The following is a 26604-nucleotide window of genomic DNA, read 5'->3' as shown; positions in this document are numbered from 1 at the left end:
AGCATTTTGCCCGCATATACATCTGTGCACTATGTATGTGCTTGGTATGTTGAAAGGTCACAAGAGAACATTGAACCCCTCAGCTGCAAATGGTTGTGAGCTATCCACAAAGGGTGCAGAGAATTGAACTCAAGTCCTCTTTGAGAGCATCCAGTGCCTTTAACCACTGAGCCATCTCTCCACCCCTAACTACAAATAGGCATAAGCATAGAGCTGGGGACGTGTTTGAGTGGGTTAGGGTAATTGCTGGAAGACCTGAGTTCAAATCCCAGCATCCACATAAAAAGCTAGGTATGGCTTTATTAAACTTAACTTGGCACTGTGGGGGAACAGAAGAAAAGAGGGTCACAGAGGTTTGCTATCTACTTCCCTAGCTCCGGGCTCCGTAAGAGACCATTCTCAGAGAGAGACAGAGCAGGAGACCTGATATTTTTATGTGCACAGGGAGGTGTGTGTGTGTGTGTGTGTGTGTGTGTGTGTGTGCGCGCACACACACACACACAGGGGGGTACACAGTAAAAGACACTTTTAAAAAATCTCAAAAAATTTTTAAGGCATAGTCATAAAGGTGTTTGGATTTTGAGCTGAAGATAGGACCATTTTAGGTGGCAAAACCTTCAAAAACAATAGCTACTAAATTCTTACAGTCTTACAGATTTCTCCCATCCAGAATGGCTGAGAATGTCAGTGCCCTGATAAACAGTGTGGCAGTCTGGCCAAATCAGCATCATTGTGTGTTTCTAGCTTTTCATAAACGCTAAACACAGTAATGTGTACAGTAATAAAACTGAAGTGTGCACAGTTTAATCTTTTACTATTGTTTAGGAGATTTGGGCTTCCCACCCTGCTGACCTAGAGTTGCTCATTATTCATTCTCCTCTTGCTATGCAAGTCTGTGTGCTGATTCCCTGAGATTCTGTAACCTGTGATAAAAAGCTACTTTGTTGCTATTGCTGGGTGGTGGATTGAGTCTACTCTAGCGTTGTTCCTGACCACAAGGTGGAGACATGCACACGCTCCAGGGTGAAGCTTAGTGGTGTCCCTTCTGGAAAGTGTGAATGTTTGCCTTGCCTCCCTGCTTTGCAGAGCCCGTCCTTTCTGCATGAAGTAGGGGCTTCAAGGGAGTGTAGAACATGAGGAGGTGTAAGCATACCCCTGTGACTGAAACCCAAGAACTCTGCTCCTTCTTTCAGTATGCTTTCTACTGCAGGAATTCCCAAACCAGAAGAGTCCGTCTCGGCAATACTCAATGCTCTTTCTGCTGGGAACATCCCGGAACACTTGCTAAGCCTGCCCCCGTCCATGAAATCTGCTGTGAGGCCGAGTTAATAAGGCTGACTTTATGCAAGGCTAGCCTCTCAGTGTCTTTCTATCCCACATCTTTTTCTTCACAAAAAACTGACAGCTGCGAGCATCGGGTCTGGCCACTGTTTCCATAGTCTTCCCAGTAAGACATTTTTGAGACAACTGATGGAGTGGGCAGTGAGTGAATGGGCGAGAAAGTCCACCAAGGGCTTAAGCCCCCACACAGCCTCCTGTGAGCCCTGGTGTGTTGAGCATGCCATCTACATTCCCTAACCTCTTCAGTTACCAGATGCACGTGTTAACCCCGCGTCAGTCAGTCCTCTTGCTGGGGTTGTATCCTGTTAACAGACGCTTATCCAAACAAAGACACAACATTTCCACCGGGATCTACATGTCCCACCTGCCTGGAACATCCGGGTTCGTACCTGGAAGCAATGCATTGACAAGTTCTTTTGGCTTAGGGGAAACGTAGCAATCTTTATCAGGTCAGAGGCTCTTTCAGGAAAATGTCTGCAAAAGTTGACAGCAAATGAGTTCGGAAACCTATGGGAGTAAGGTCTAGTTCCTGAAAACCTGTGGCTGCGGACCCTGGCTTGGTGCAGTAGCTGCCTTTCATGCGTAGCTTGTGTTCTTTGCTGACTTCTGTTCATCACTGTGGGGTCTAGCTAAGAGCTTGGTGAACAGTGAGGCTGTTTCTCCGTGTGTTTATCACACTCTTGTGTGTAAGTACGTTATACATCGTCATCTGGCTACTTCCATCAGGCTGACAAATTGGGCATCGGTTTAATAGAAAATAAACTAAAGCGACAGATGAAGGTGTCTCTTAGCAAGTTTGGATGTCAGTCCTGTGCTCAGATTCTAAAACTCCAGGGTACCAAGTGACACAGAGTACAATTGTAAGGGCACACTTAGCATCCATATGTTTTAAAGGATTTTTTTTTTTCCTTTTCAAAGGCAGTGCTGGGTTGTATAATCTTATGAAGTATAAATATACATCCCTTCCTGGAAAAAAGAAACAGCCATTTGAACTCAACCTCAAAAGTTCCCTCGCTCTAAGAACCTTCGGTGGCTTCTGTAGTAGCCTTTGAAAATGGCTCTGAACTAAACATAGAAGACTCGGTGGTTTACCCATCCATCTCCCGTGAAGTGCAGCCATGACCCCTCTGCACTTTCCCGCCTCTGGCTGAGCCTCGGTGTCTGCCGCGCTCTGTGCTTGGGACATGGGACATGCGCTCCCCCCTGTTTGCACACCACCCATAGACACACTCCCCTCCCCTACGCAGGGCCTGCTTCTGCTGCTCTGGTGGCCTTGGCTCATCCCTAAACAACCTGTGAGCTGTCTGAGAAGGGCTGGCCGGTGTCATATAACAGGGCTTAAGGATGAGAGACACCTAAGATTTAACCCCTGCCCTACCAAATAAACTGGAACAACGTCTTAATACAGAAAATTAAAGATGGTGCTTGACACTGGGCAAAGAGTCATGGGCGCTCAAGTACACGTGTGCATAGATACATGCATGCATGCATGCATAAACGAGCTTTCATGTTTTCTCAGTAGGAGCTTCTCGGAGGAGGAAAGGGCCCATCGCCTTCTAAGTCCAGAGCCTAGGGCGTAGTAGGCATTTAAGGTTTTGTGACCCGTCTCGGTGCCCACCCTGGCAGGCCCTTGGCCTTGTGGAAATTTGTCCCCAGCATCTGAAAACTGTCCTGGTCCCTGAATACTCAGAGGAAGGCAGCTTGGCCTGTGGTGTCGTCTAGTGGCCAATAGGGATGTTGCTGTGGCCCTACTGCTTTTGAGTGGTTCAGTCTAGGCCAGGGAGGTTGCTTCTCAGCTGCAAATGACCAATGCCGGGAGCCTACACAGGGCTTCGAGCAGTCTGGTCTGCAGCGGTGACATCTGCATGGCCTGGCTTCCCCTGCTCAGTGGCAACAGAGGGAGGCGGATGTCTCCTGGGAGACACGGGTCTGTAAGAAGTACGGTTTTTCCTCCTGCTGCCACTGGTCTTGTCCCGCCGCCACACCAGCCCCAAATAACACACAGAGACTCTGTATTTGATATTATACTGTTGGCCAGTTACTACTTTCTTATCGGCTAGCTCTGTCATAAGTATTAACCCATTTGTGTATTTCCACGTGGTCTTACCAAGAGCGGAAGAATGGCGGTTCTGTTCTCTCCAGGCTCTCCATGCTGACTCCTCCTTACTACTTCCTCTTCCTCCTTGTCTCTCCTATCTTCCTTTCCTATTGGCCAACAGTGCTTTATTATTAACCAGTATGAGAAACATATACAGAATGACATCTCCCATCATCTCCTCTTTTCTGTCTAAATAAAAACAAGGGTTTTAACCTTAACATAGCAAAATATATAACACAACAGTTATCAAATAAGAATCACAGTTGACAATATTTAGTCCATTAACATTTAGTAAGATTTAAGAAAAAATTCCATCATCTATCCTATCTTTGTGAGTCTAAGCCCTATGTGTAACTTACCTTTAATCCTAACGAAGGAAAACTATAACTATCCGTCTTCAACTCCTTCAAAGACCATAGAAGGATAGTATATAAACTCTAGAAATGACAGAGACATCTCGCCTTGTCAGTCACCTGAAGTTCTTCTGTAATCTTCCATCTTCAGCCCATAGGCCATAGTGTGTCTAGCTGACTCTTCAGCAAAGCAGGAAACTTTAAACTGTCTTCTTGTATTGGCAGTTTGTCAGTCACTTTCCTCTGTGTCCTGCAGACTGTCTCGCAGACTCTTCCATGAAGCAGGATCTCTGTAGCAATGTCCATCGTGAATCAGGAGTCACTTTCCTGTGGGTCCTGCATGTCCAGTTTATACATCACAAAGTCAAACAGTCCAGACAAGAACAGTATCTTGTCCAAATGGCTAGTCTTGACATATTGGAAGCAAACTCCATAACGAGTTTCTTCAATGTCCATCTTCCTTTCTGGTGCAGGTGGTATTGCCAAGAGCAATTATGTCTCACTGTCACAAAAACCCTAAACCATTTTAAATGCCATATTCTGTAGGTCTTTGAAAGGTTTGAAGAATGCCTATCTATCTCAAATACATCTCTGTGTATCTTGAAAACCTAACTCACCTAGCTATAAGTTTTGACTATTATAGGTAACTATGTAAAATCTGTACTAAATTATACATTACATTTTTAAATGAACTATATAAACACAATACATAAACAAGAAGAGAAATATACATATCACAAAATTGACCTTAAATTTTATCAATAAATGAAAATCCATTCCAAAACAAAGTATTCATATCTATACCATAATTCCCTTTTTACCTTTAAAAAGAATTGGTTGTGATCATTAACCATTTATAACCAAGTCCATTTAAATGAAAACAAACATTTATAAACAATATTTGGGAATTTGGGCGTCGTTCTTTCCAAACTACTTCCTGCTGGTAGGGGGCGCTGTCATGGGGATCCTAAGAAGATGCAGAAATCCTGGCTGTAGTCTGCAAGGATGCTTTGTCCAGCTGTTTTGAATGTAGGATCACCTGGTACTCTTTTTCAGGGGGCCTGGCTTGATCAAATCACATTAGTCTGGAAGGAATCCACAGCTTTTTATTTTCTGTGGAAACAAAAATAGAAATCCTTTTCCCCAGTAACTTGTCTTTGACCTTAAATTTTTGAGTCAAAGCATTTTTAAAATATATAAATTGAATTAATCCAGCAGCATTTGTTTTAACAGTTGTTATTTCCTCAGCAGTCAAAAGATACAAAGACAATATAATACCATACAGTAACCAGATTCTCTCTGAGCTTTTCATCTTTACATGGCTTTATTTTTACTCCATTTCTTTTACTTTTATTTTTGAGACAGGGTTTCATTGTGTAACTTTTATCTGTCCTGGAATTCACTCTGCATACCAGGTTTAATTTGCAAATCACAGAGATCTGCTTGCCTCTGTCTCTGGAGTGCTGGGATTAAAGGCGTGGGCTACCACACCCAGCTGTTCTCTGTCTTTTTAAAACCATTTTTTTATTCTCTCCCAAGCCGATGTATTTTTTAAAACAGACTGTAAACCTTTAGCAGTTTCTCTTAATATGAATCTGTCCTTACAATAAATCTTTATCTTTTTCTGGCCACGAGTCTTTTATCTGGTAAACAACAACATTGCTGAAATGAAAGTCATAGTTGTTTCTGCGGCGGTTTATCAAACATGGCGGCGACTATATTACCACCAGCAATGAGAGCTGTGGTCACCGCCTTGGTCTGCTTGCTGCCATCCGGCAAGGATGCTGCCTGCTTGGAGATGTGGTCCCTGCCATTGCCATCTCTCATACACACCAATAAACTGTTAGCAGAGTTATTTAAAAGCCTTGCGTTTTTTTTTTTTTTGCCGCTTAAGCTGAGTCAGGAAATTTCCCTTAAAGGAGCCGCGCAATCTGCTTGTCTCTGGCAAGTCAGAGTCCAACCAAGAAAAATACTGTTACCAAGAAACCTTGCTTGTCTCTGTTCTTTTGTTTTTAAAATCCTTTTTTAAGCTTTTGTTAAATTTTAAGTGGAAGTTCTTACTAGCCACGTGGGCGCCATTTGTAGGGAGTAGGGTTTTTCCTCCTGCCGCCATTGGTCTTGTCCTGCCGCTGTGCCAGCCCCAAATAACACACAGAGACTCTGTATTTGATATTATACTGTTGGCCAGTATATCTAATCGGCTAGCTCTGTCTTAAGTATTAACCCATTTGTGTATTTCCACGTGGTCTTACCAAGAGCAGAAGAATGGTGGTTCTGTTCTCTCCAGGCTCTCCATGCTGACTCCTCCTTACTACTTCCTATTTCCTCCTTGTCTCTCCTATCTTCCTTTCCTATTGGCCAACAGTGCTTTATTATTAACCAGTATGAGAAACATATACAGAATGACATCTCCCATCACGGGTCCTCAGAAATCAAGGCACCTGCCCTGCCGAATGGCCTTTTACTCCATCAATCCTTCAGGACATGCTTCTGACAGCTCAGGATGATATCAGAAAGTGCCTTAGACTTGGGTTTTACATAGTGACCGTGTGTGTGTGTGTGTGTGTGTGTGTGTGTGTGTGTGTGTGTTTACAGTCATAAAGGCTGGAAGGTGTGATGGCTGATGGCTATGTTTCTGTTAAGGCCTCTCTTTCTGGTGTGAAAATGATGGTCATATCTTTGCATGGCAAAGGAATACAAAGCTTGTGTCTCCCCTTCTTAGAAGGATGCCAGTCCCATCCCGAAGCTCCGTCCGTAAGACCTCACAAAGACTACATTACCTCCCTTCCCTACGGTCCTACCTCCTGATGTCAGCACAAGCATTCAGTGTACATTACCCTCTCAGGTCATTTGACACTGGAGGTGTCCCTGACTGAAGAGTTACTCCACATGTGCGCGCGCATGAGTGTTTGTGATAAGTGTGCACACGGGGGCAGACCCGTACCTGTCAGTAAGTAAGGCCACGCCTGTCTTGACCGCTCACACATCTTCGTTGTTTGACATGGAGGCAGTCCCATAGTAAACAGTTATTAAATGAATGAATGCTTCAGTTGGCCTTAAGAACAGAAGACCAGCCAGGCAGCGATGGCGCACACCTTTAATCCCGACATTCAGGAAGCAGAAGCAGGTGAATCTCTTTAGTTCAAGGCCAGGCTAGTTAGTCTACAGAGAGTTCCGGGATGACCAGGACTGCACAGGGAAACCCTGTCTCCGGCGGGGGGTGTGGTGAGGGGGACAGGAGAGCAGCCCCCTTCCCCTGGATGAGTGTGTCTGAAGTCGAAGACCCTTTGACTTCTTAGCTTCCTCTGTGCCGTCACTGACAGCAGGAAAGAGAAACAGCACAGAATGCACCAGGCCATTTGCCAGGGGCCAAGGGGTCATGGGTTATTGTGTGAGGTGTCTCACCAGGCAGCCAGCAGGTGGCGCCAAGTCTAGTCCATAGCTTGAAAGGCTCTGGTCACTCCTCCCCAGTGTTTAGGACTGGTCCCCAGGCTGGTGTTGCAGGCAAACTGGTAGGACGGATTCCCTGGAACCGAGATAAGTGGCCAATGGGGACGCTGCCCTGAAAGGCCCTGCTTCAGGCACTCTGCAAGAGGCCCTGCCAAGCTCAGGACATTCTTCCCGCCAGCCAGCCAGCCAGCCAGCCAGCCACTGGACTGACTTTGCAGGCATTAGGTAGATTGACCGTCATGGGAAGAGAGGGCATCTCTCTTCCCGGCACCACTGTGTGTGTCATCTGCGCCTCCTCCGGTGGAGGGATTTAGTCTGGAGAATGTCCTCCAGCTGTCCTCTTGGCCAACTGGCTTTCTTTAATTTTCTAAGCCTTTCTGCAAGGCGCTGGGTCTCCCTGTCCACCCTGTCCTCCTGCCTCTATAGTGAGACCCTTGCTCCAACTGTCCAGGCCTCTCGCTAGTACCTTCTGACTAGAACCCTGAGAAGCTCTGTTTAAGCAGGGTAATGATCTGGGTCCTTAGACACACTCCAGCTTCACAAGCTGTCACATTCTGCCAGTGAAGGAGACTCCGTGGTGTTAAGGCGTGTCAGCAGTCACCTGTTAGCATGCAGGGACAATGTGTGGGACCTCTATGAGAACTGGGAGGCTGGAGGGCTTTTGTGGCCTCTTGACTCGACCAGGAAGCCAGCAGTCCTCATCTGAGGACAATGACAGCCAGGCGCAATGGCACAGACAGAAGGAGGCTGAGTGACTGTGGCCCTGCAGACCCTTCTCTCTCTAGCCACAGTGATAAGACACCAAGACCCAAGGCCACTGGATGGGTGCATCCTGCCTGGTTCAGCCTGGTTCAGAGAGGGTCTCAGATTCCATCCCCTCTCTCCAGCTCAGCCCCGGACCTCAGAGACAGAGGCCAGTGAATGCCTCTCTCCCGCTCAGCCCTGGACCTCAGAGACAGAGGCCAGTGAATGCCTCCATCCCCTCTCTCCAGCTCAGCCCCGGACCTCAGAGACAGAGGCCAGTGAATGCCTCCATCCCCTCTCTCCAGCTCAGCCCCAGACCTCAGAGACAGAGGCCAGTGAATGCCTCCATCCCCTCTCTCCCTGGACCTCAGAGACAGAGGCCAGTGAATGCCTCCATCCCCTCTCTCCAGCTGAGCCCCAGACCTCAGAGACAGAGGCCAGTGAATGCCTCTCTCCGGCTCAGCCCCGGACCTCAGAGTGAGTCAAGGCTAAGATGGGAACCTAACCAACAGACACATGGTTAAATAGGAATGTTAATTTCCCACTGATGGCCGCTGTGCTGTGTCAGAGAACCCTGTAGAGACTGATCAGCACCCTACAAGGCCCTCCTTCCTTTCCCCAACCATGGTTCACACAGTCAGCTGTCCTCTGGGCAAGCTTCCCTTCCCACCCCAGGGTTCCATGTGGGTAAACAGTCTCAACAAGCACTCGCCCATGTCTGGCATGATTCGGTGAGGCCTCAGGTATTTACCGAGGGGAATTCCACGTAGGACCCATTCATCAGCGCTGTAGACATTCTGCTGTTTAGAAGACTTCAGCTGGCAGGTGTTTAGCGGGTATCACCGTCCCAGCCCCTGGGGGGGGGGGGGGATTGTTTTCTAGGGTGGATCGCTTTATAGTCTTTCTTTTGTAATAAAACTGGATCCTTGAAGCTACTCTCTAGTGTAAACCTGTGGCCCATGAACTCATACTCAGGGCGCTCTTCCACACTGACTCTGTAGCTTTGGATGCATTGCTGAACACGGAGGCTAATGATCTTTACCTTCAGTGTGTTAACTCCAAAATTCAGTCTTTACGTGATATTGCTCTTAAAGACCCTAAAACTTCTTAAACCCCCCCCCAAGACAGGCAAAAATGGCCTCCCCTTTTGCCGTTTCTTTCCCTTTGGGAAAGTGCTCCAGCATGCCCTTGCTGTGTTCCTATACCCCTCCCACCCCCTGCTGCAGAGCAAAGCTGGCCGAGCCCTCCTTTCTAGGCCCTGTGCTTTTCCAAGGAGAGGACTGTAGCATCAGGTGGTACCGCAGCTCCCCAGCCTTTCTCTCTAAGCCCTTGTTAGCTCATGTTAGCTTTTGATCTTAAAAGTGAGCCACTGGCCTTGCAAATCCCTTCCCGGTTGCTTTTGCCCAGCCAGCAGCTAGAATGGCCTTGACAGATTTACGGTGGTAAAGTTGGAGAATACCAGAGTGGAGTGGAGATGAACATGAAGGAAAGCATCTGGATGGAGTCGGGAGTGTCTTGGCCCTGAGACAGTGGGCCCATGCTGAAAGACTCAGAGGAGGCTGCTTTGCCTAGACCCTGATCAAGATCACAAACGAAGTCTCCCTGTGAGCAACCCCCACATCATGCTGTGCTGTAGACCTGCCAGCCATTGCTTAGGGAAACTGCCTCATTTTCTAAGCCTGTTTCCCACCTGCTAAGTGCCAGGTAGCTGAATGCCTTCGCTTCTGAGTCCTTTACCATTCTTAAGACATTTTCAAACATGAGGCCATGCTACTCCTGAGGACAAGGACCAGATAGGACCCGCAGGGACTGGAGGATGTGAGTTGACTTTAAGGAATTAGCCATGCTGTGGTGGAGACATGCATGCGAGTCCAAAGCCTCCAAGGCAATCTGAGGCTCAAGTCCTAGGACCATCCACAGACAGGATTCCCTCCTTAGGACCTGCCTGGGTCTGGATATCCAGGTATGACAGCCTAGCCCACTTGACTTTTGCAATTAGCCACCGGAGTCTGTCACAGGCCTTACTCGGAATCACAAAGTGAGTCCTCTGAGGTGGGAGATAGCTCACCTGTATCGCACAAACAGAGAACAGCATGGCAGGATGTATGATCATCCCGTAGGGAGTGAGACCATGGTTGAGAGTCTATGCGTGCCTCAAGAAGCATTGTACCCCTCTCCAGGGCCCCAGTGTCCCAAAAAAAAATCTCATGAGAAGCAACGGGTCTGTGTTTCATCTTATTCCTGAGCTAGTGGCAGACAGATGTTCTGACCAGAACACATCTGGTGGCTGATGCCTTCTGAGATGCAAGCGTGCAATGACACACTTCCCTAAGGAGGGTTCTTCATGCCCTTCTAGACATAAATCCTGGCCACATCTCCTTGATTTGGGGAGGAGAAGCAGGGGTCTCTGGTTATCTCTGCCGCATGTTGGGGTCTGCGTCTTCTCTTACCAGATCTGTGTCTGTAACCAGCTGGTCATCTCTTTTGCGATTAGGAATTACATATATTTGAGCAGGGACGCTTAAAGGGTGAAGTCAACTGCAGTAGTCAGAAATTCAGGGAAGAACGGATGTGGGGTTGGCTCTTTGGAGGAGGAGGAAGGCTGTAGAGTCTACACACGTGTGTCTACTTGCCTCTGATGCACAGGTTGGGAAGTCTCTGTGGCATCCCAGGTATGCACAGGAACTGTCCTGTCTCGCCTCTGCCTCTTCCTCACCTGACCAAGCAGGCCTTTGAGAAGGAGGCCAGTTTCATTCCCTATTTACCATCTTCATTGTCGTGTTAGTTTTCTGTTTGTTTGCTTGGTTTGGCTTTTTTGAGACAGGATTTTTCTGCATAGCCCTGGCTGTTCTAAAACTTGCTCCAAAGACGAGGCTGGCCTTGAACTCGTAGAGATCCTCTTGCTTCTTCCTCCGAGTGCCGAGATTAAATACACGAATCAACACTGCCCGGCTCCCTAGTTACCTTTGAGGAGCCTGAAACTCAGAAAGGTTGAGTTATGTGGCTGGATCGGTGTCTGGCAATGGCTAGAAACAAGCATCCCTGAGGTTATATTCAAACCCTGTGCTCCCAGTCTTCCCCAGTGTGATGATGGGGGATGGGGGTGGGGCAGACCTAGGGGTGTTCAGAAGGGCGCGGCTCAGAGCACTGGGCTGCTTTGAGAACAGGAAGTATTCGGCTGGTCAAAGTGCAGAGCATGAGTTTCTGTGGAGTCTCAGACACGTGGGACATCTATATCACACCCCCTCCCCGAGGCTCGGGGGCCATCGCAGAAGAGAATGTGGAAAGATTGCAGGGGACGGAAAATGAGGGGACCCAGGCCAACCAGTGTCTTCTCGACACAAAAGGACAGCTACACTCAGCGGCTCACATCAGCTGTGGTTTCCTGCGTAAGACCTGCGGGAGATGAAACCAGTGGACATTCCAGCTTGGAGGATGGAGAAGGCTCATGAGTTCCTACCCCTGCCTGATGAGCTATTGCCAGCTGACGGCCACCGGGGAAGGAACTGTCAGTTTTCTTTAAGGGCGTGACCTTAAAGAAAATGTGGGTGGTCGCTGAGGATTAGCCTGCATTTGGAGAGCCTGGGAAGACATGGCAAGGCACTGTCTAGCATCTGACAGTGTGCCATTATCCCCATCCCAGAGTCCTGAAAACCGCACAGAGAAGTGTCTTGTCCCATATCACATAGCTGCTAAGGGTTACAGCCAGTTCAACAAGCTTGAGAACTCAGCCATTGAGACTCCAGCCTGATCTCTCTGGTGCTGCCCCTGCTGGATGTTTCTAGTGTTTCTCTCTCCAAAGCCTGCCCTTCCTTGAATTGATAGGGGAACAATGAATAAGAGGGGTTGTGATATTTCATTTATGATCTAACCAATAAAGCTTGCTTGAACATCACAGTGCAAAGCTCCATGCTAGTCAGCCGCATAGGCCAGGCAGTGGTGGCACACACCTTTAATCCCAGCAGCCACACTGGTTAGCCATAGAAGCTGTGTAGTAGAGGTGCACGTCTTTAATCCTAGCACTAGAGAGGACTCTAAGGCGGGTGGAGACAGAAGTACAGCGTACTCAGTGTACAGTAATGCTGAATGTACAGGATCACCGCTTTTGGTCTGAGCCTTGGTAGAGGTAAGAACTCTCTAGCGGTTGGGTGTTTTGCTTTTTTGATCTTCAGCTTGAAGCCCAATATCTGCCTCTGGGTTTTTAATTATTCGTGATACAGGGGTAGCTGAGTGTTTGCTAGTTGGACAGTGTCAAAGGTTTAATTTGCTCTTGGTGCCAGTTTATAAGGAGTTCAGAGCAAGGCTGAGGTTTGTTTGGGAGATGAATGACAGCACAGAGCTCCAAGTCTGGAGCATAGCATCTATGCTTATAGAAACTAGATATGCATAGTGCAGAAGGCATTCAGTGAGTAGTGGGTTCCAAAAATACCAAGCTCCAACCACAGTCGGAATTTACGCTTGTGCTTTTCACTGCCCAAAACACTAAGATGACCTATGGTTAAAGTACAGAAGAATGTGCTAGAAACTAGAGCTGCCAGGTTGTGTGGGGAGCTGTTTGGGGAGGAAGAAACAGCGAACTCCCCACCCTGAGTGTTTTTGAGCCTGGAACTCTGTGTATGTAGTAGACTGCGGGGGGGGGGGGGGGGGGGGGGAGGGGGAGGGGGGGGGGGGGAGATTCCTGCAAAGGAAGACGGTCCAGTTGTGGATTCGGGATGTGCCGGTTCCCACAGGAGTCTCTGTGGCTCCACTGTCATGGGAACAGATCTGAGTGTTGCGTTCTGCACAAAAGTGCCCTGGAAAGGCAGGACTCCATGGGTCAGGCCAGATTAGGGAGTCTGGAGAGACCCGAAAGGTGATTCCTCTAAAAAGAAGAATTAACCCTTGATTGGTGTAATAAACACAAAGGCCAGATGGGCCTCTTCCCTGCCCTGGGTGCTGATCTGACCAGAGGGGTTTGGAGATTTTGTTCATTTTTGAAACAGGGTTTCATGCAGTCCAAACTGGCCAGAGGCTCACTCCGTAGCCGAGAATCACCTTGGGCTTCTCTCCCTCCTGCATCCATGCCCTAGCACCGAGATCACAGGTCTGTGTGCATAGTGAATGTGGCACTTGGGGTCTAACTCAGGACCTTGTCTGTTTAGGCGGGACCTCTCTCATCTGCCAGGGTAAAGGGTTCGGCGGCACGTTGCGCTGCGGCGATTGAGCCCGACTATATAGGCTTACTGTCCACACACCATCCGGTATACATACCCCCTTGTGTGTAGAGAACAGAGGTTGAGAAGGCATCAAAGACCACAACATCAGACCCTTTCTTTCTTTGTGGCTTACGGAACTCAGCTTTGCCCCTGGCCGGGTCTGAATGGTGCCTTCAGCTTATCTATTCACAGCTCTTGTTTGTGGGAGTAGATGCATTGGAGCAAGTTAAAGAGTGTATGGTGGTGGGGGGGGGGGAGAACCAGCCAGAAAACATCAGGGCTTCCGTCCCTCAGTCTGTGTGTCACCGCTGTTACTGCAGCTCCCGGTGTGTTGATCGAGGGGAAATTGTGTGTCCTGTAGGCCACGGTGTTAGCCCATTTCTCCTCTGGAGTCTTTCTCCCAGATTGTGCCTTCCCTCCCGCTGCCCAGCAGAGTAGCCCAGCTGCTGTGGCCCTCACCACTCTTGGCTACTGTCCCTCAAAGGAGCTGGCCGGTTCACCTGTGTGCTTGGTCACACGGCCTCTAAGTAACTCCTGGGTTCAGCCTCCACCCTCATAGCTCCAGCAGCTGCCTTGTTATATAAGAAGAGACATGTCCACATACAGGCCTGTGTCACTCTGCTCCCTCTGAGGACACACACCGTGCTCAGCCTAGGTGGCGCTGGGAACCAAACCCAGATCCTTCGCAAAAGCAGCAAGTGCTCGCTCTTAACTGCCGAGCCATCTCTGCAGATCCTGTTTATCTGTAACATAGGCTTATAAAATTTTATTATTGTATGTGTCAATGTGTGCGTGAACTGGCTTCTTCGCACCCCCCCCCCAACCCAGGGTTTCCCTGCCAAAACTTCCAAATGCCTCTTGAAGGTCCTTTCTCCATGAGGTCTCTCTGGTGCTTATCCCTGCTTGAACCTCATGCAAGCAGCTGGAAGTTTGGGTTGTTTTTGTCTTGTTGTTTTGTTTTGTCTTTTGGTTTTCTGAGACAAGGCTTCTCTGTGTAACAGTCCTGGCTGTCCTGGCTGTCCTGGAACTCCCTCTGTAGACCAGGCTGGCCTCAAACTCACAGAGATCTGTCTGCCTCTGCCTCCTGAGTGCTGGGATTAAAGGCGTGCACCACAGCTGACCGGCAGAAATCTGAGGTTTTTATTACCCCTTTAAACCTTTCATTTGCTGGGGTCTGCACAATTGTGCAGTTTTATTGTCCTGGGAGAACAGTCCGTGCTCTTAACCACGGAGCCATCTTCCCAGCCCCTGATCACATGACTTCCATAGAGCTATAACACACAAGAATTCATGTGAGGATGGGCATCACCTATCAATGAAATGGGCTTGTCAGCAGGGACCATGAACCACATTAACACAATCTATTAATATAGATTAGACTCTCAAGGGAGGAAGGACCCAGGAAACTCAATACTTACTGCACAACTCTCTTGGTTTTGTTTGTTTGAGACAGGGTTTCTCTTATGTAGATTTGGAGCCTGTCCTGGAGCTCACTCTGTAGATCAGGCTAGCTTTAAACTCATAGAAACCTACTTGTCTCTGCCTCCTGGGTGCTTGGATTGAGGGTGTACATCACCACTGCCCAACTACAATTTTCTTATAAACCTTAAAATGCTCTGAAAATCAAAGTTTTTTTTTTTTTTTTTTAAGAAAATTTAGTTTCAATCCTGCTAAGGACAGCCAACAACCAAGAAGCCATGGCCTGGGATGTGTAGTTTTCTCTGAATCCCTGCTGATTCAGGTGCATCTGAGTTGTGAGACCTCCTGGGTATCAGTGCGTCTCTGTTCTGCATGTGTCATGCCAAGAAAGAGCTTAAAGGGGCTTTGTCTAGAGAGCAGTCTTCTGTGTGTTAGGCTAAGTCTCATCTTTCACAGGGTAGACAGAAAGCTTCCTGCTGGTGCTAGAAATATTTGTTGCAATCCACACTAACAGTTGAACCACAATAAAGGGAATTCAAGAAGAAAAAAAAAAAAAACCCAGATTAGAGGTGGGGTGGGGAGGGGGCTGCTGGCTCTCCAAAGCTGGCATTGTTTCTTCAGAGGATGTGCGATAGATCCCATTTTAAACAAGAGTTCTCATGGATCGTGATGAAAATGTTGCACTTGCCCATTTATTTAAATAGGAGGTGCCATGCCAATGACACTCTGGTTATAGTTCTTGGCTTTCTGTTTGTTTAAGGATGCATTTCATTAGCATAGTTTTAGCTTTCCAAAAAATTAAAATTCTTGGGCCAGAGAAATGGCTTGTTGGGTTTGTTTGCCACATAAGCCTGAGTTCTATCCCCGAAGCAATGGACGTAAGGAGGAGACGGGCTAGGGCGATGGGTCAGCGGTTAAGAGCACTTGTTGCTCTCGCAGAGACCCAGGTTCAGTTCCCAGCACCCACATGGTGGTTCACAGCCGTCCCTAACTGCACTTCCAGCGGACCCGATGCCCTCTCATGGCCCTGAGAGGTAGCAGATATATATCTGATGCTCACACAGGCATAAATGCAAAGCAGACACATACACATAGACTTTTCTTAAAGGTAAGATAAGAGGGCCAACTAACTTCACAAAGCTGTCTTCTGGCCTACATACACAGACACACACACACACACACACACAGACTAATGATAGTAATGAAAGATTTTTTTCTTTTGTATGCCATATGTACCTGTTTATGTATATATGTGAGTATATACTTGCATATACTTACCTGTGGATGCATATGTGTGTGTACAGAGCCAGAGGCTGGCATTAGATATATTCCTTTGCTGCTATACACCTTTCTTTTTAAGACAAGTAGAATCCTAATTGACCTGGAACTTTCTTTCTAGATCAAAGTAGCCTGTAACTCACAGACCTACCTGCTTCTGCCTCCCCTGTGTTGGGATTAAAGGTGTCCACCACCACCCCCCATCCTCTCACTGAAGCTGGAATTCGTTGATTTGCTTTGGCTGCCTGGCCAATGAGTTCCAAGGTGTTACTCCACCTGCCACCCCCAGTACCAGGCTCCCACCCCACTCCCTGCTTCTGTGTGCCTGCTGGGGATCTGAACTGAGGTCCTCAGGCAGAAAGTCTATCTACGGAGCCACCTCTTCAGCACTACCTTCCCCCACTAAAATTCCGATAGCACATCTGTGTGTGCAGATAGACCCTGATGTAAACTAAGCTGAAGGCCTCCGGAAATTAGTGTTGCATAGACTCTTGTTAAAACACGGAGCATCCCACTTCGTTTTGCAGAAGACCCACAGATCAGGGGTACCACATTTTATTACTGTGCTGACATCTCCCCTCTTGGATCCATCACTCTGCCAGGAGTGAGCTAAGAATATAATGATGAGGCCAGTGTTGGTGGCGCACACTCGGGAGGCAGAGGCAGGCGGATCTCTGTGAGTTCAAGGCCAGCCTGGTCTACAGAGCGAGTTCCAGGACAGGCTCCAAAGCCACAGTACAACAACAACAACAACAACAATAGGACGATGAACGATGGGATGGAGCCATGTGGGTGCTGAAATCAGGGGGAAGTGAATGCAGTGTTGCCGGTGCTACTGCCCACCCCCCTACCACACAGAAGAGGAAAGTATCGCAGAGCTGAGGGGACCACACAGCCAGTCAACAGCCAGTCATGCAAGCCTCGAGGCCTGGGAGCCAATACGACTGAGTGCAAATGTGTAAAATGGGTCCTTGGCTTCTCCTGAGCACCAAAGAGATCTGACGCCAAGGAGTTCCAGTTTTAGGTAGTGATTTCGAAACTACTGTCGGTTGAATTTGTTTTTTAGTGTTACCGAAACACTACATATGTTATAAAAATATACCCCCCCCATCCGCAAGAATCCAAAGGGCAGGATGCCGTATGTGGTGGTACACAACCATAACCTGGAAGCCAGGTGTAGGCAGGAGGATCTCAAGTTTGGGACCAGCCTGGGCTACAGATGAGACTCTGCCTCTGGTGTTTGGATTCTCCAGTCGAAGGTTAAGGTCTGACTTGAGCAGCCTGGGCTACCGCATTCCCAACTCTGCCAGAGGGTGCCAAGCCTGCTAGCTGCCTGAAGGGAATTTATTTTGTTGTAACCCTCACGTCCCAATTTTGCCTTCTGTTCACCTATAGGGCGCTCTTCCGGATCTGGTTTTACCAGTAGAAACGACTTGATTCTGGGACACCTCCACTCAATGAGGGTTGTTGGGGGCGGGCAGAGCTGGGATCCTGCAATTGCTCCTCAAACTTTTCCTCTACTGCCTCTGCTCCTGTGGCCTGCTGAGGCTTCATCTGATTAGCTCAGCAACCTCTTTTGAGTGCTCCCTGGAGGGCCAGGCTCTGTGGAGAAGGGCCAGCCAGAGCAGGCTGCAGGTCCCCGCGGCTCACTTCCCCTGTGGCTACCCCAGATGCTTTCTTCTTCTCTACATCCGTAGAACCAAGCAGGGCCTTTCCGCCTTGCATCCTAGCCTGGCCTCACTGACGTGAAGCACAGAGAAGCCAGGGAAGGCGCTGGTGGCCTTTGAGCTGAGACCGTCCCCAGGGGACAGTTCGCTAAGGTTAATGTGCCACATACTCAGAGCCGAGGTAGATGAGTGTGGCTCCAGTGCTCAGAAAAGTAAAGGCGTGTGAAGCTAGGGTTGTAAGTAGAGCTCCCACGTCCTGCTGTAAAGAGAAATGCTGGAAGTCTGGTGAGGCTCTGAAGAGCTGGCCGCCCCCAGGGACAACGGAAAACGGTGCAGAAAGGTAGGAAATGTGTGGCAGATCCCTCAGCCCCCAGGAGGGGTTGGGAGGGTTTCCCCCAAATGTCTGAGAACAATGTGGGTGTGCGTCAGAAGAATTGCCTATAGGAGGCGTAGAGTGAAAGCTGCGAACTTTCCTACCCGCCCGGCCTTTGCATTTGCATGCTGCTGCTGGTGTGTTGCCTCCCTGGTTGGGGTCATTCTGTCCTTTCGTGTCAGGGAAACCTGAGCAAGGCATGCTGGCCCTGTATTTCCTCCAGAAACTGCTCTTGGTTTTGTTTTATGCCAGTCTGGAGAACCCATCGACAGGAAGCAATGCGTTAGCTTCTCTGAATGGGATTCCCTTTTACGTCATTGAAAAATAAGAAAGAATATATTGTGAGGAGGAGAGGGGAGTCACTGAGGGGATGGCAAGGTTTGCTGGGTGACATATGCCACACTTCGTCATTGCGCTTTACTGAAAACTAGAGAGCAGGAGGGTTCCAGGAGCAAAATGTTAAGGATTCGCTCAAATCGAGTACCACCGTTCTATAATCAGCACAGACAAGTTGGCCCCACGTCTTCAAGCCTTATTTTTGCACTTCAGATTCATCGTCGTCTTCAGGCAGACACAGCAGCTGCCCGCCTTTGGTGAAGATCGGCGGCGGCGTCTTCAAAGGGATTAGGCAGCTCTGCTAGGCTAGTGTTCAGCTTGTCCTTCTGTGACCCAGAGGGAGGTTTACCCTTCTAACTTCTAAGGGGCCCTAAGCTAAAAGGATCCTTTTACAGGTTTGTCCAGAAACTCAATTTACATCCTAATAAACTCAGGGAATCAATGTCACACTGGGCTGCAACCCTGGAGGGAGAGAGAGAGAGAGAGAGAGAGAGAGAGAGAGAGAGAGAGAGAGAGAGAGCCTTGAAAGCACATGTCGGCGTTTGGCTGCTAAAATGCAGGGGCTGTCCATCAGGTCACCTCCGGCTCGCTCTCAGCTTCAAGAAACACCTTATCTGCTTATACATGTGCTCGTGTATTTATGTTGATGCTGGCAAAGGAGCTCACCTGTGTGTAACTCTTGTAACTCTTGTAACTCTATGGTATTGCATCGCTGCACTTTAAGGGAAAGCGACCTCTTTACCAAGCTTTGAGCTCCGTGTCTGTCATGGGTTCCCCCCCCCCAACAAATGCTGCGGGATTTCCAAAGCTTTTTCCACAGCCAGTGTCAGCGTAAGAGGCTTCCTGTAGCTGGGCAGTGGTGGCGCACACCTTTAATCCCAGCACTCAGAAGGCAGAGGCAGACAGATCTCTTAGTTCGAGGCCAGCCTGGTCTACAGAGTGAGTTCCAGGCCAGCCAGGGCTGCAGAGGGAAACCCTGTCGTTTTTGGGGGGGGGGGGGGTGTTTGTGAGAAGAAGAAGCTGTTGCTTGCAACCGGCACGGCTTTACAGCGTTCTTGAGGTTGCAGGGACACAGGGACAGTAAGGTCTAATCCACAAGCTTGACCGTTCCTTGAAAGTCTTGGTGGCTCAGCCAGCCTGAGAGTTGTTGTTTCTGAAAAGCGTGTGGAAGGACATACCAAATGCTCACCCAAAAATCATGTGTTGTATGGGGATCAGGAGAGGGGGCTCAGCGGTCGAGGGTATATACTGCTGTTCTAAGGGACCAGAGTTCAATCCCAGCCTCTACAGGAGGGGCTCACCGATGCCTTTGCTGCCAGCTCCAGGTGGGCCCTGGCCTCCTCAGGTGCACATGCCCACACACAGACACACATGCGCACCCAAAGTTAAGTGACTAGGGGGCTGGAGAGGTGGGTCAGCCGCTTAGACCACTGCCTACTCTTCCAGAGAACCCAGGTTTGATTCTCAGCACCCACAGGGTGGTTCACAACCATCTGTAACTCCAGTCCCGGGGGACCCAACACCTTCATCTGACCTTCCTGGACATGAGGCGTACACGTGGTGTGCAGGTACACATGCAGACAAAATACCCAAAATGCGTAAGTGAATGTAAAACCATAAATAACTAAGTCTTGTTTAAAATAGGGCAGGAAACGGTGACCGCACGGAAAGCCAGTGCGCTCTTTGGCACTGAAGCGGGCCCTGTTACTCACCTGTTTGGTGCCACCCTGTCTCCCCATCTTACCGCACTCGGGATGTATCAGCCCCATCTGCATCCCAGAACTTTCCCATGCAGTCTCCTCTGCCCCTGGTGTCCCAGCCACAGTAAACGCCTTCCTTTTCCTGACTTTCCTCTCCCTGTCTCTGTGCCTTGTGGTCCCATGTGCCTGGATGGACCTTTTCATTTGCAAATCCCAATGTCGCCTGCAGGACCAACTTCTGCAGCACTCTGACACCTGTGGCTGCCCCGCCCTACCCCAAGCCCCGGTCCTCCAGCCTCTCATACCTCCATGTTGCACACCTCTGTTTGGAGCGAAGGATTATTAATTCCCAATAATTGTGAGTCTCACCAGGAAGAGGCCAGGCCTCTCGCTTCTCCGTCCCCAGGCTGTCACAGAGCCTACTGCTTATATTTGTGTCCTGGAGATGATACGATCTCTGTCCTGTGATGTGGACACTTGGAGTAGATGATAGGAACATTATCTGTATTAATTATGAGATGATCCTGCTCTGGGGGCGGGGGGGGGGGCTCCTGGGAAGCTTTGAAAGGTAGAAGAAAAGACCCTCGTTACTGCCACTGCAGAAGCCAGGTCGACAGTGTGGGAATCGCTCAATAGCCTGCAACTTCGGCAGGAACCCATGTGGCAGATGCAAAGGTGTCACAGGTCCTCGTTGGGTAACAGTGGTAATTGTTTGTGTCCCCAAGGAGAAGAAAGGTGTGGTTCTGGGACTCTGGGACTCAGCCCTGGATCAGCTGTCTCCTCAGCTTGTTATAACCTCAGGCAAGCCATTTCATGTCCCCGCCCCATGTGAGCCTCAGAGAGAGTTCTGAGAGATGAGGTGACCCCCCCCCACCCGCTGCCTTCCCAAGCCCTCAGAGCATGAGCCTGTTAAACATCTCTGAGCCCTGGACAGGGTTTCAGACGGCCGCACCAATGGCCGCTTCTTCAGAGAGCCAGGCATCTGTGTGGGATTGGCTTTGCTCAGATAGAAACTAGGACGATAGACAGAGGGCCAGCAAGTGGCCCAGTGAATAAAGGACAGAATTGGCTCCATAAAGTAGTTCTTAGACCTCTGCAACCCATACACATCATAAACACACACACACACACACACACACACACACACACACACACACAGACACGAGCACGCTAATAATAATGATAAACTTAAAATCCTTCTCTTCAGTCTGTGTGTGCACGCGTGAGCAATGGTGGTGGCGGTGGTTTGTTCGTGTGCATGGGTGTGAATGTGGGTCAGAGGCTATAGTCTGTCCTAACCTCCCACCTCTGAAATGATCACCAGATCCACCCTTCCCTCAGCAGACAGCTGACGGTTAGAGCCGGGTGGCATCTACTTGCCCAGGTGCACGTAATTGCCCAACTGTATGTATTGTTTCACCAGCAATAAAAAAAATCCAGCAGGGAAATGAATGCTGCTAAAATTAGTTTGTTTGTCCTTTGACAAGATCTCCCCAGTTGAAGAAAAGAAAAAGTGTTTATCTAACTGGCGGGGTGACTGTCCTCTAAGATCAAGATTAACAGCCCTGGTTAAAGGCACATGAGACTGCTATGAAGAGCTCTCTTAGCAGGCATTTTCTTAGTGTTCAACCTCAGCCTCCAACAGGGGCCGTCCGTGCCTTTCAGCGGAGCTGTTCTCCCCTTTTGCTGGGTGGATTCACAAGTTACCCACTCTTGTTATACACTGGCTTACTACATCTGGTGGACAGGCAGACCGCGGGACAGACGGATGGGTGCTGGGTACAGTGACAGATAGATATTCCATTTGCCTTGCTTTGTGTCTTAGGCGTCAAGTTTGCTAACATTCAAGCTGGGGGTAGGGGGGGACACTCTGACCAGTTGATCTCGGTGTGTGTCGGCTAAACCCTCTGTGCTTGCCCTATTCCTTCATACGTTCACTTATTCAAGCAAAAAGAAAATGTTTAATATACACACAGAATTGGGATGGGCTAGGGATATGGGTTTGAACAAAATGATAGAGCCTGCATTCGAGAAGCACACCCATCTCCCCAGAGAAAAAGCATTAAGAGGCAGTTATGCAAAGGAGTGTTTAATGACAGCTGTGATCATTTTTATTTTAGTTTTCATTAACATATAATTCATATACCATAAGACACACCACTTTTAAAGTGTATAATTCAGTGCATTTTCACAGATTGCTTTTTTTTTTTTTTTTAATCATACTGTTGGGTGAAACGTTCAGTGTGTTCTACCTTGCTGGCACAGCAAGACATCCATGTTGAGGTGAAACCACCGGACACTGTTGGTACTGTAAGACCTCTGCAGCTTCGCTGGCCGCAGCTCTGGGAGCCTTTCTCCATCTTTCCCTGCCTTCTCCACCAAAAGCTGTTTTGCCCACCGTGTACTGAGGGCTTGTCGGTCTGTTCCCATGGCACGGACTAAATAAAGCACCTGCTTGTATGATCGCTGACATTCAGAAGCACTCCATGGATGCATCTGACAGCCGGTTTTCTTCGCCAGTCCCTTCTGTGACACAGATTACCATGGATTCATTAAGCTCAGCCTGCTTTCTCCCTACCCCCAATATCCTAGACGGAATCAGCAGCTGAGTTTTCCTTAAGCTGTACTGATAGAGCCTGGGGAATCTTTCCTTCCCCCTTTGAGCACGGGGTATCGTGCGGGGTTTCTGGGTACAATGGCAAGACCATGTGCAGCCGCTTTTGACCATATACCCGTGCCATCCTCTTCTTTGAAAGGTACATGACCGATGGGGGACTCGGCCTCTACACTCGCCGCCTGAACCGGCTTCCTGATGGCATGGCTGTGGTGCGAGAGACTCTACACCGAAATACCTCCCTGGGCCTCGGAGATGCTGACAGGTAGGCGGGCCACACTTGGATTTCGCCAGGTGCAGAAGCCATTTGAGGGTGTCCTGTGAAATGCTGGTCATGGTAATGGCTGTGCCCTTCATCCCGAGGAAAAGCAGGGTGGCTCTGAGGTTGTCCCTGAAGTGCACACAGAGAGCAGAGAGCTGCTGTGATTCCTGGATCTCGCTTGTATATGGTGTAAGGCATGTATGTATCTGTGTGCCTGTATTTGGTGACAGTGCTGGGTGTGTAACCGGGGTCCTTATGAATGTCATTTAAACCTTCTGCCACTGAGTAACAGCCTCAACTCCAGGCTGTGCTTCTGACTTCTGATAGCAAGAGCAGAGTTCAGGCTAGGGTGGTTTTGTTTTTTGTTTTTTGGGGGTTTTTTTGTTCCTGTTTTCACTGTCCCTCGGCACCTCTCAGCCAGCAGGCCCCAGGAGTCTGCCTCACTCCCTCTCTCATTAGTCAGCTTTCTGGGTATTGTACCTTGAGCTCTCCAGGTCTCTATGTAGAGTGGAGGTCAGGCCATGCCTGAGGAGGTTTTCCCAAAGCTCTCTACCATCTGGAGCTGGGTGGTGAAGCTTAGGGTATAAACCCAACTGACACACAGTACAGAGCCGGCATTCACAGGGGTCAGTCAGGCTGGCCTCGAACTCACAGAGATCCGCCTGCCTCTGCCTCCCGAGTGCTGGGATTAAAGGTGTGCGCCACCAGCTCCCAGCTCCTCAGAGGTTTCTATAGCCACGCCCTGTCCTTCCCTCCTTTCATCTTCTTTTCCTCTCCCCATCTTTTGTGGGGGGTTTTGTTTGTTGTTTGTTGAGACAGGGTCCCTCTACATAGCCCTGGCTGTCCTGGAACTCTCCTTGACCCTGAACTCACAAAGATCTGCTATGTCTCATCCGCCTAGATATGAAAGGAGTCAAGTGAGTCAGATGGCTACAGAGTACCTGAACTGCACATTGACAGGCAGACAGCACATCAGAGCTGGCGAATCATACGGTTCAGACCTAGCTTGCTCATTTCCTAGCTTGCTCAAGGCCAAGGAATTGGCTTTTGTTAGAGTTGGAGCCAGAAACCGGGAGGCCAAACACTCAGTCTTTATGGTAGCGTGGACACGTGTTCCTTTTGTCTCTGACCATGGCGTTGAAAAGCCTGACAAGTGAGCTCGGCTGGTGAGCTAGCAAGCCCCAGCCATCCTCCTGTCCCTACATACGCTGCATGGCGTTCTGTGGCAAACTCAGGTCTGACACTTGCAAGGCAAGCTTTTTCCTGACTGAGCTAGCTTTCCAGTCCTCCACAGCCTTACTTATAATACTCTCCGAAAATCTCTTCCACTGACCCCAGGCTAGGGGAAGGTTTCACAAAGTAGGGGGCTAACTGTAGTATAGGAAATAGTTGTAAATGGCAGGGAACTATTCCCTTTTAATATTTATATCTTGATTTTACTGCTCGCTAGAACTTGTAGCTAGCACATCAAACCCATGATTCTGCAAACATTGTTTATGCTAAGAGCTGTGTAGGCGTGAGTCAGTGACTAGATGGTCACCTCAGATGGTGAGCATGCAAATTGGGTAAGACTTGTCTCCCGACTCCCCCCAACCCATGACTGAAAATACATTCTTTAAGACATTTAAAGCCACCAGAATCCTTCCCTTATAACCTGAAAAACAAAGGTCTAAGAACTAGGATAATTTCCAGGAAGTTTCAGGTAAAGAGAGAAATCCGAGTCCTTGCTTATGGTTTCACACATTAACAGTAGAACACAAGAGACACTGAGGACACGGGAAACGATGGGGACATTAGCCCCGATTAGTTCCCAGCCAAGGGAAGATGGCAGACAAAGGGCAGAGCACCCTGGGCTTAGGAAAGTTGCTAGCCTCGGCGCTCCTGCTCAGGACCGCAGCTAGTCCCGAGACCGGAGCAGGATGCAGGATGCTGAGACCCCAGACAGACTGTGGCTATTTGCAGCACGTCCTGGCGTCTCATCAGAGCCACTAAAAGTCACCATCAGGAATGCGCGTCTTCAGAGGCCTGACAGATAGAAGCTTGTCAGCTCAGCGCTTTATGTCATCAGCAAGTTCTGAGAAATCGTAAAGAGGATAAATTCAGAACGCCAAGTCCCCTTGATCACCTGTCACCCTTCGGGGCCTGGCACCCCGGATCCCAGTCCCTTCCTGATAGTGGTCAGCGACTACATCCGGTGAAGGAGAGGCGGCCAGCTGTGGGGTGGGGGTGGGGGGTCAGCTGGAACAGATGGAGGCGGCTCTTCGCGTAAACGGGACAGGCCCCAGATAACAGAATGAAGGAAGAACAGTGGCACCGTGTCCCCTAAACGTGTCGGGAGTTCTCGGATCCCAGCAAGACAGGCATCTGTAAGCAGAGAGCTCAGTGGGAAGTTATCGCTCGTGAGCCTCTTTTTCGGACACTGCGCAGGGCCTGGCTCCAGGGGTCTCGACAGTCCTCCTGGATTAGCAGGCAGTGGACTGGGGGGAGGGGCGGGCACTGAGATGCTCCCCTGTGCCGGCGCCTCCGGGTCACACTACGTCACTAGGGTAGAACTCAATGTGTACTTCAGATCAGGCTAGGGGACCGAGCAGAGGGGAGAGGCTGCCCCTCATTTTAGGATGTTCTTTCACTCACTGGATGGTAGGGCTGTGGGGAAAGCTCTGAAACTGCTTTCGGAAACAGACACAGGAACGCGTGCAGGCTGTGCTTGGCCCCTGACCCTGGCCTTCAAAGCCAGCCCAGTTGCCGCTTGAACTGGGAGGCTGTTCTAACAGCAAGGCTCTGAAGTGAGAGGCTACAACTGCAGCCTGCAGTCAAGCAGCCTGCAAAGCCCAGCCCAGCTCTCTCCCCAGAGCTCATGAGCCCACAACCTACCAGGGTGTGTGACTTACAGGGAACAAAGCAACCATTCTGCAGCCAGCAGAGCATTCACCCACCCAGCCTGGCCCTTGGCCTCCTTGTAGGTTCAGGGTAGGGACACTGAGAATTCTGACTGTCGTTTTGTGGCGTTGATTAGAAGACTAGTCGATGATGCCAAAGCTCGACAACGCATCTTTTTTAGTGATGTAGGAAGCCCATGGCTACCAGAGTTTGCTGAGATTCTAAAGTCATCCAAAAGCTTACCTTTCCCAGTCTTGCCTAAAAGCTGTGCGCCTCCTGCACGGGTCATTTTAGTTTTTCATCTCAGTTGGCTGAGACAGAGCACTGCTGTGTAGTTCTGACTGGCCTGGAACTAGCTGTGCAGATGCGGCTGACCTAAGGGTACAGTTGAAGGAGCTGCTCACAAGACGGCTGGCGGGCAGAGAGGCGGGAAGAAGCTGGGGACAGTCTGTGCCACAAGAGCAGGCCTCCAGTGGCCGGTCCACTTCCTGCAGCCAGGCCCTGCCCCCTAACAGCCTGTTCTGTGAGGGTGAGCCCATTGATGAAGCTGCAGGACTGGACCAGCCGTGAGCCTCCACACAGGAGCTTTCGGGGTCCCAATTTTATATTCCAGCCACAACAGGAGGTTGGAAAGCCTCTCCCTCTCTCACTCCCAGGGATGCCCATTACGCCCAGGGACACTTTTTCTTTGTGTCTTACACACAGGCCCGTCCGTACCCACTCTCTACAGGTGGGCATTTGCAGCGCAGAAGCCAGTCGGCGCTCTTCCTTGCTTCCTCCCCATCCTTTCCGCGCCCCACCCCTTTCTGTTCCCTCCAGTGCATCCAGGAAGAAAGTGGGAGAGAGTGAAAGTCACTGTTTCAAAGCCCATAAAAGGGGCCTTGGAGGCAAATC

At 49.4% G+C, this 26604-nt stretch overlaps 1 protein-coding gene across 2 annotated transcripts in view; it reads left to right on the top strand.

The window, feature by feature from the left end:
• The window catches only part of Nav2 (neuron navigator 2), a 329324-nt gene that overhangs the window by 197660 nt on the left and 105060 nt on the right, over positions 1 to 26604 (top strand). For both annotated transcript variants that reach the window (XM_051174388.1, XM_051174387.1), the window contains one exon: positions 22711 to 22833. In XM_051174388.1, coding sequence (XP_051030345.1) covers positions 22711 to 22833 — 123 coding nt within the window. The remainder of the gene's footprint in view (positions 1 to 22710; positions 22834 to 26604) is intronic.

This window comes from Phodopus roborovskii, unplaced genomic scaffold, assembly GCF_943737965.1.
Source record: "Phodopus roborovskii unplaced genomic scaffold, PHOROB, whole genome shotgun sequence".
In the NCBI taxonomy this organism is placed as follows: Eukaryota; Metazoa; Chordata; class Mammalia; order Rodentia; family Cricetidae; genus Phodopus; species Phodopus roborovskii.
This window is presented reverse-complemented; position numbering and strand designations above follow the sequence as displayed.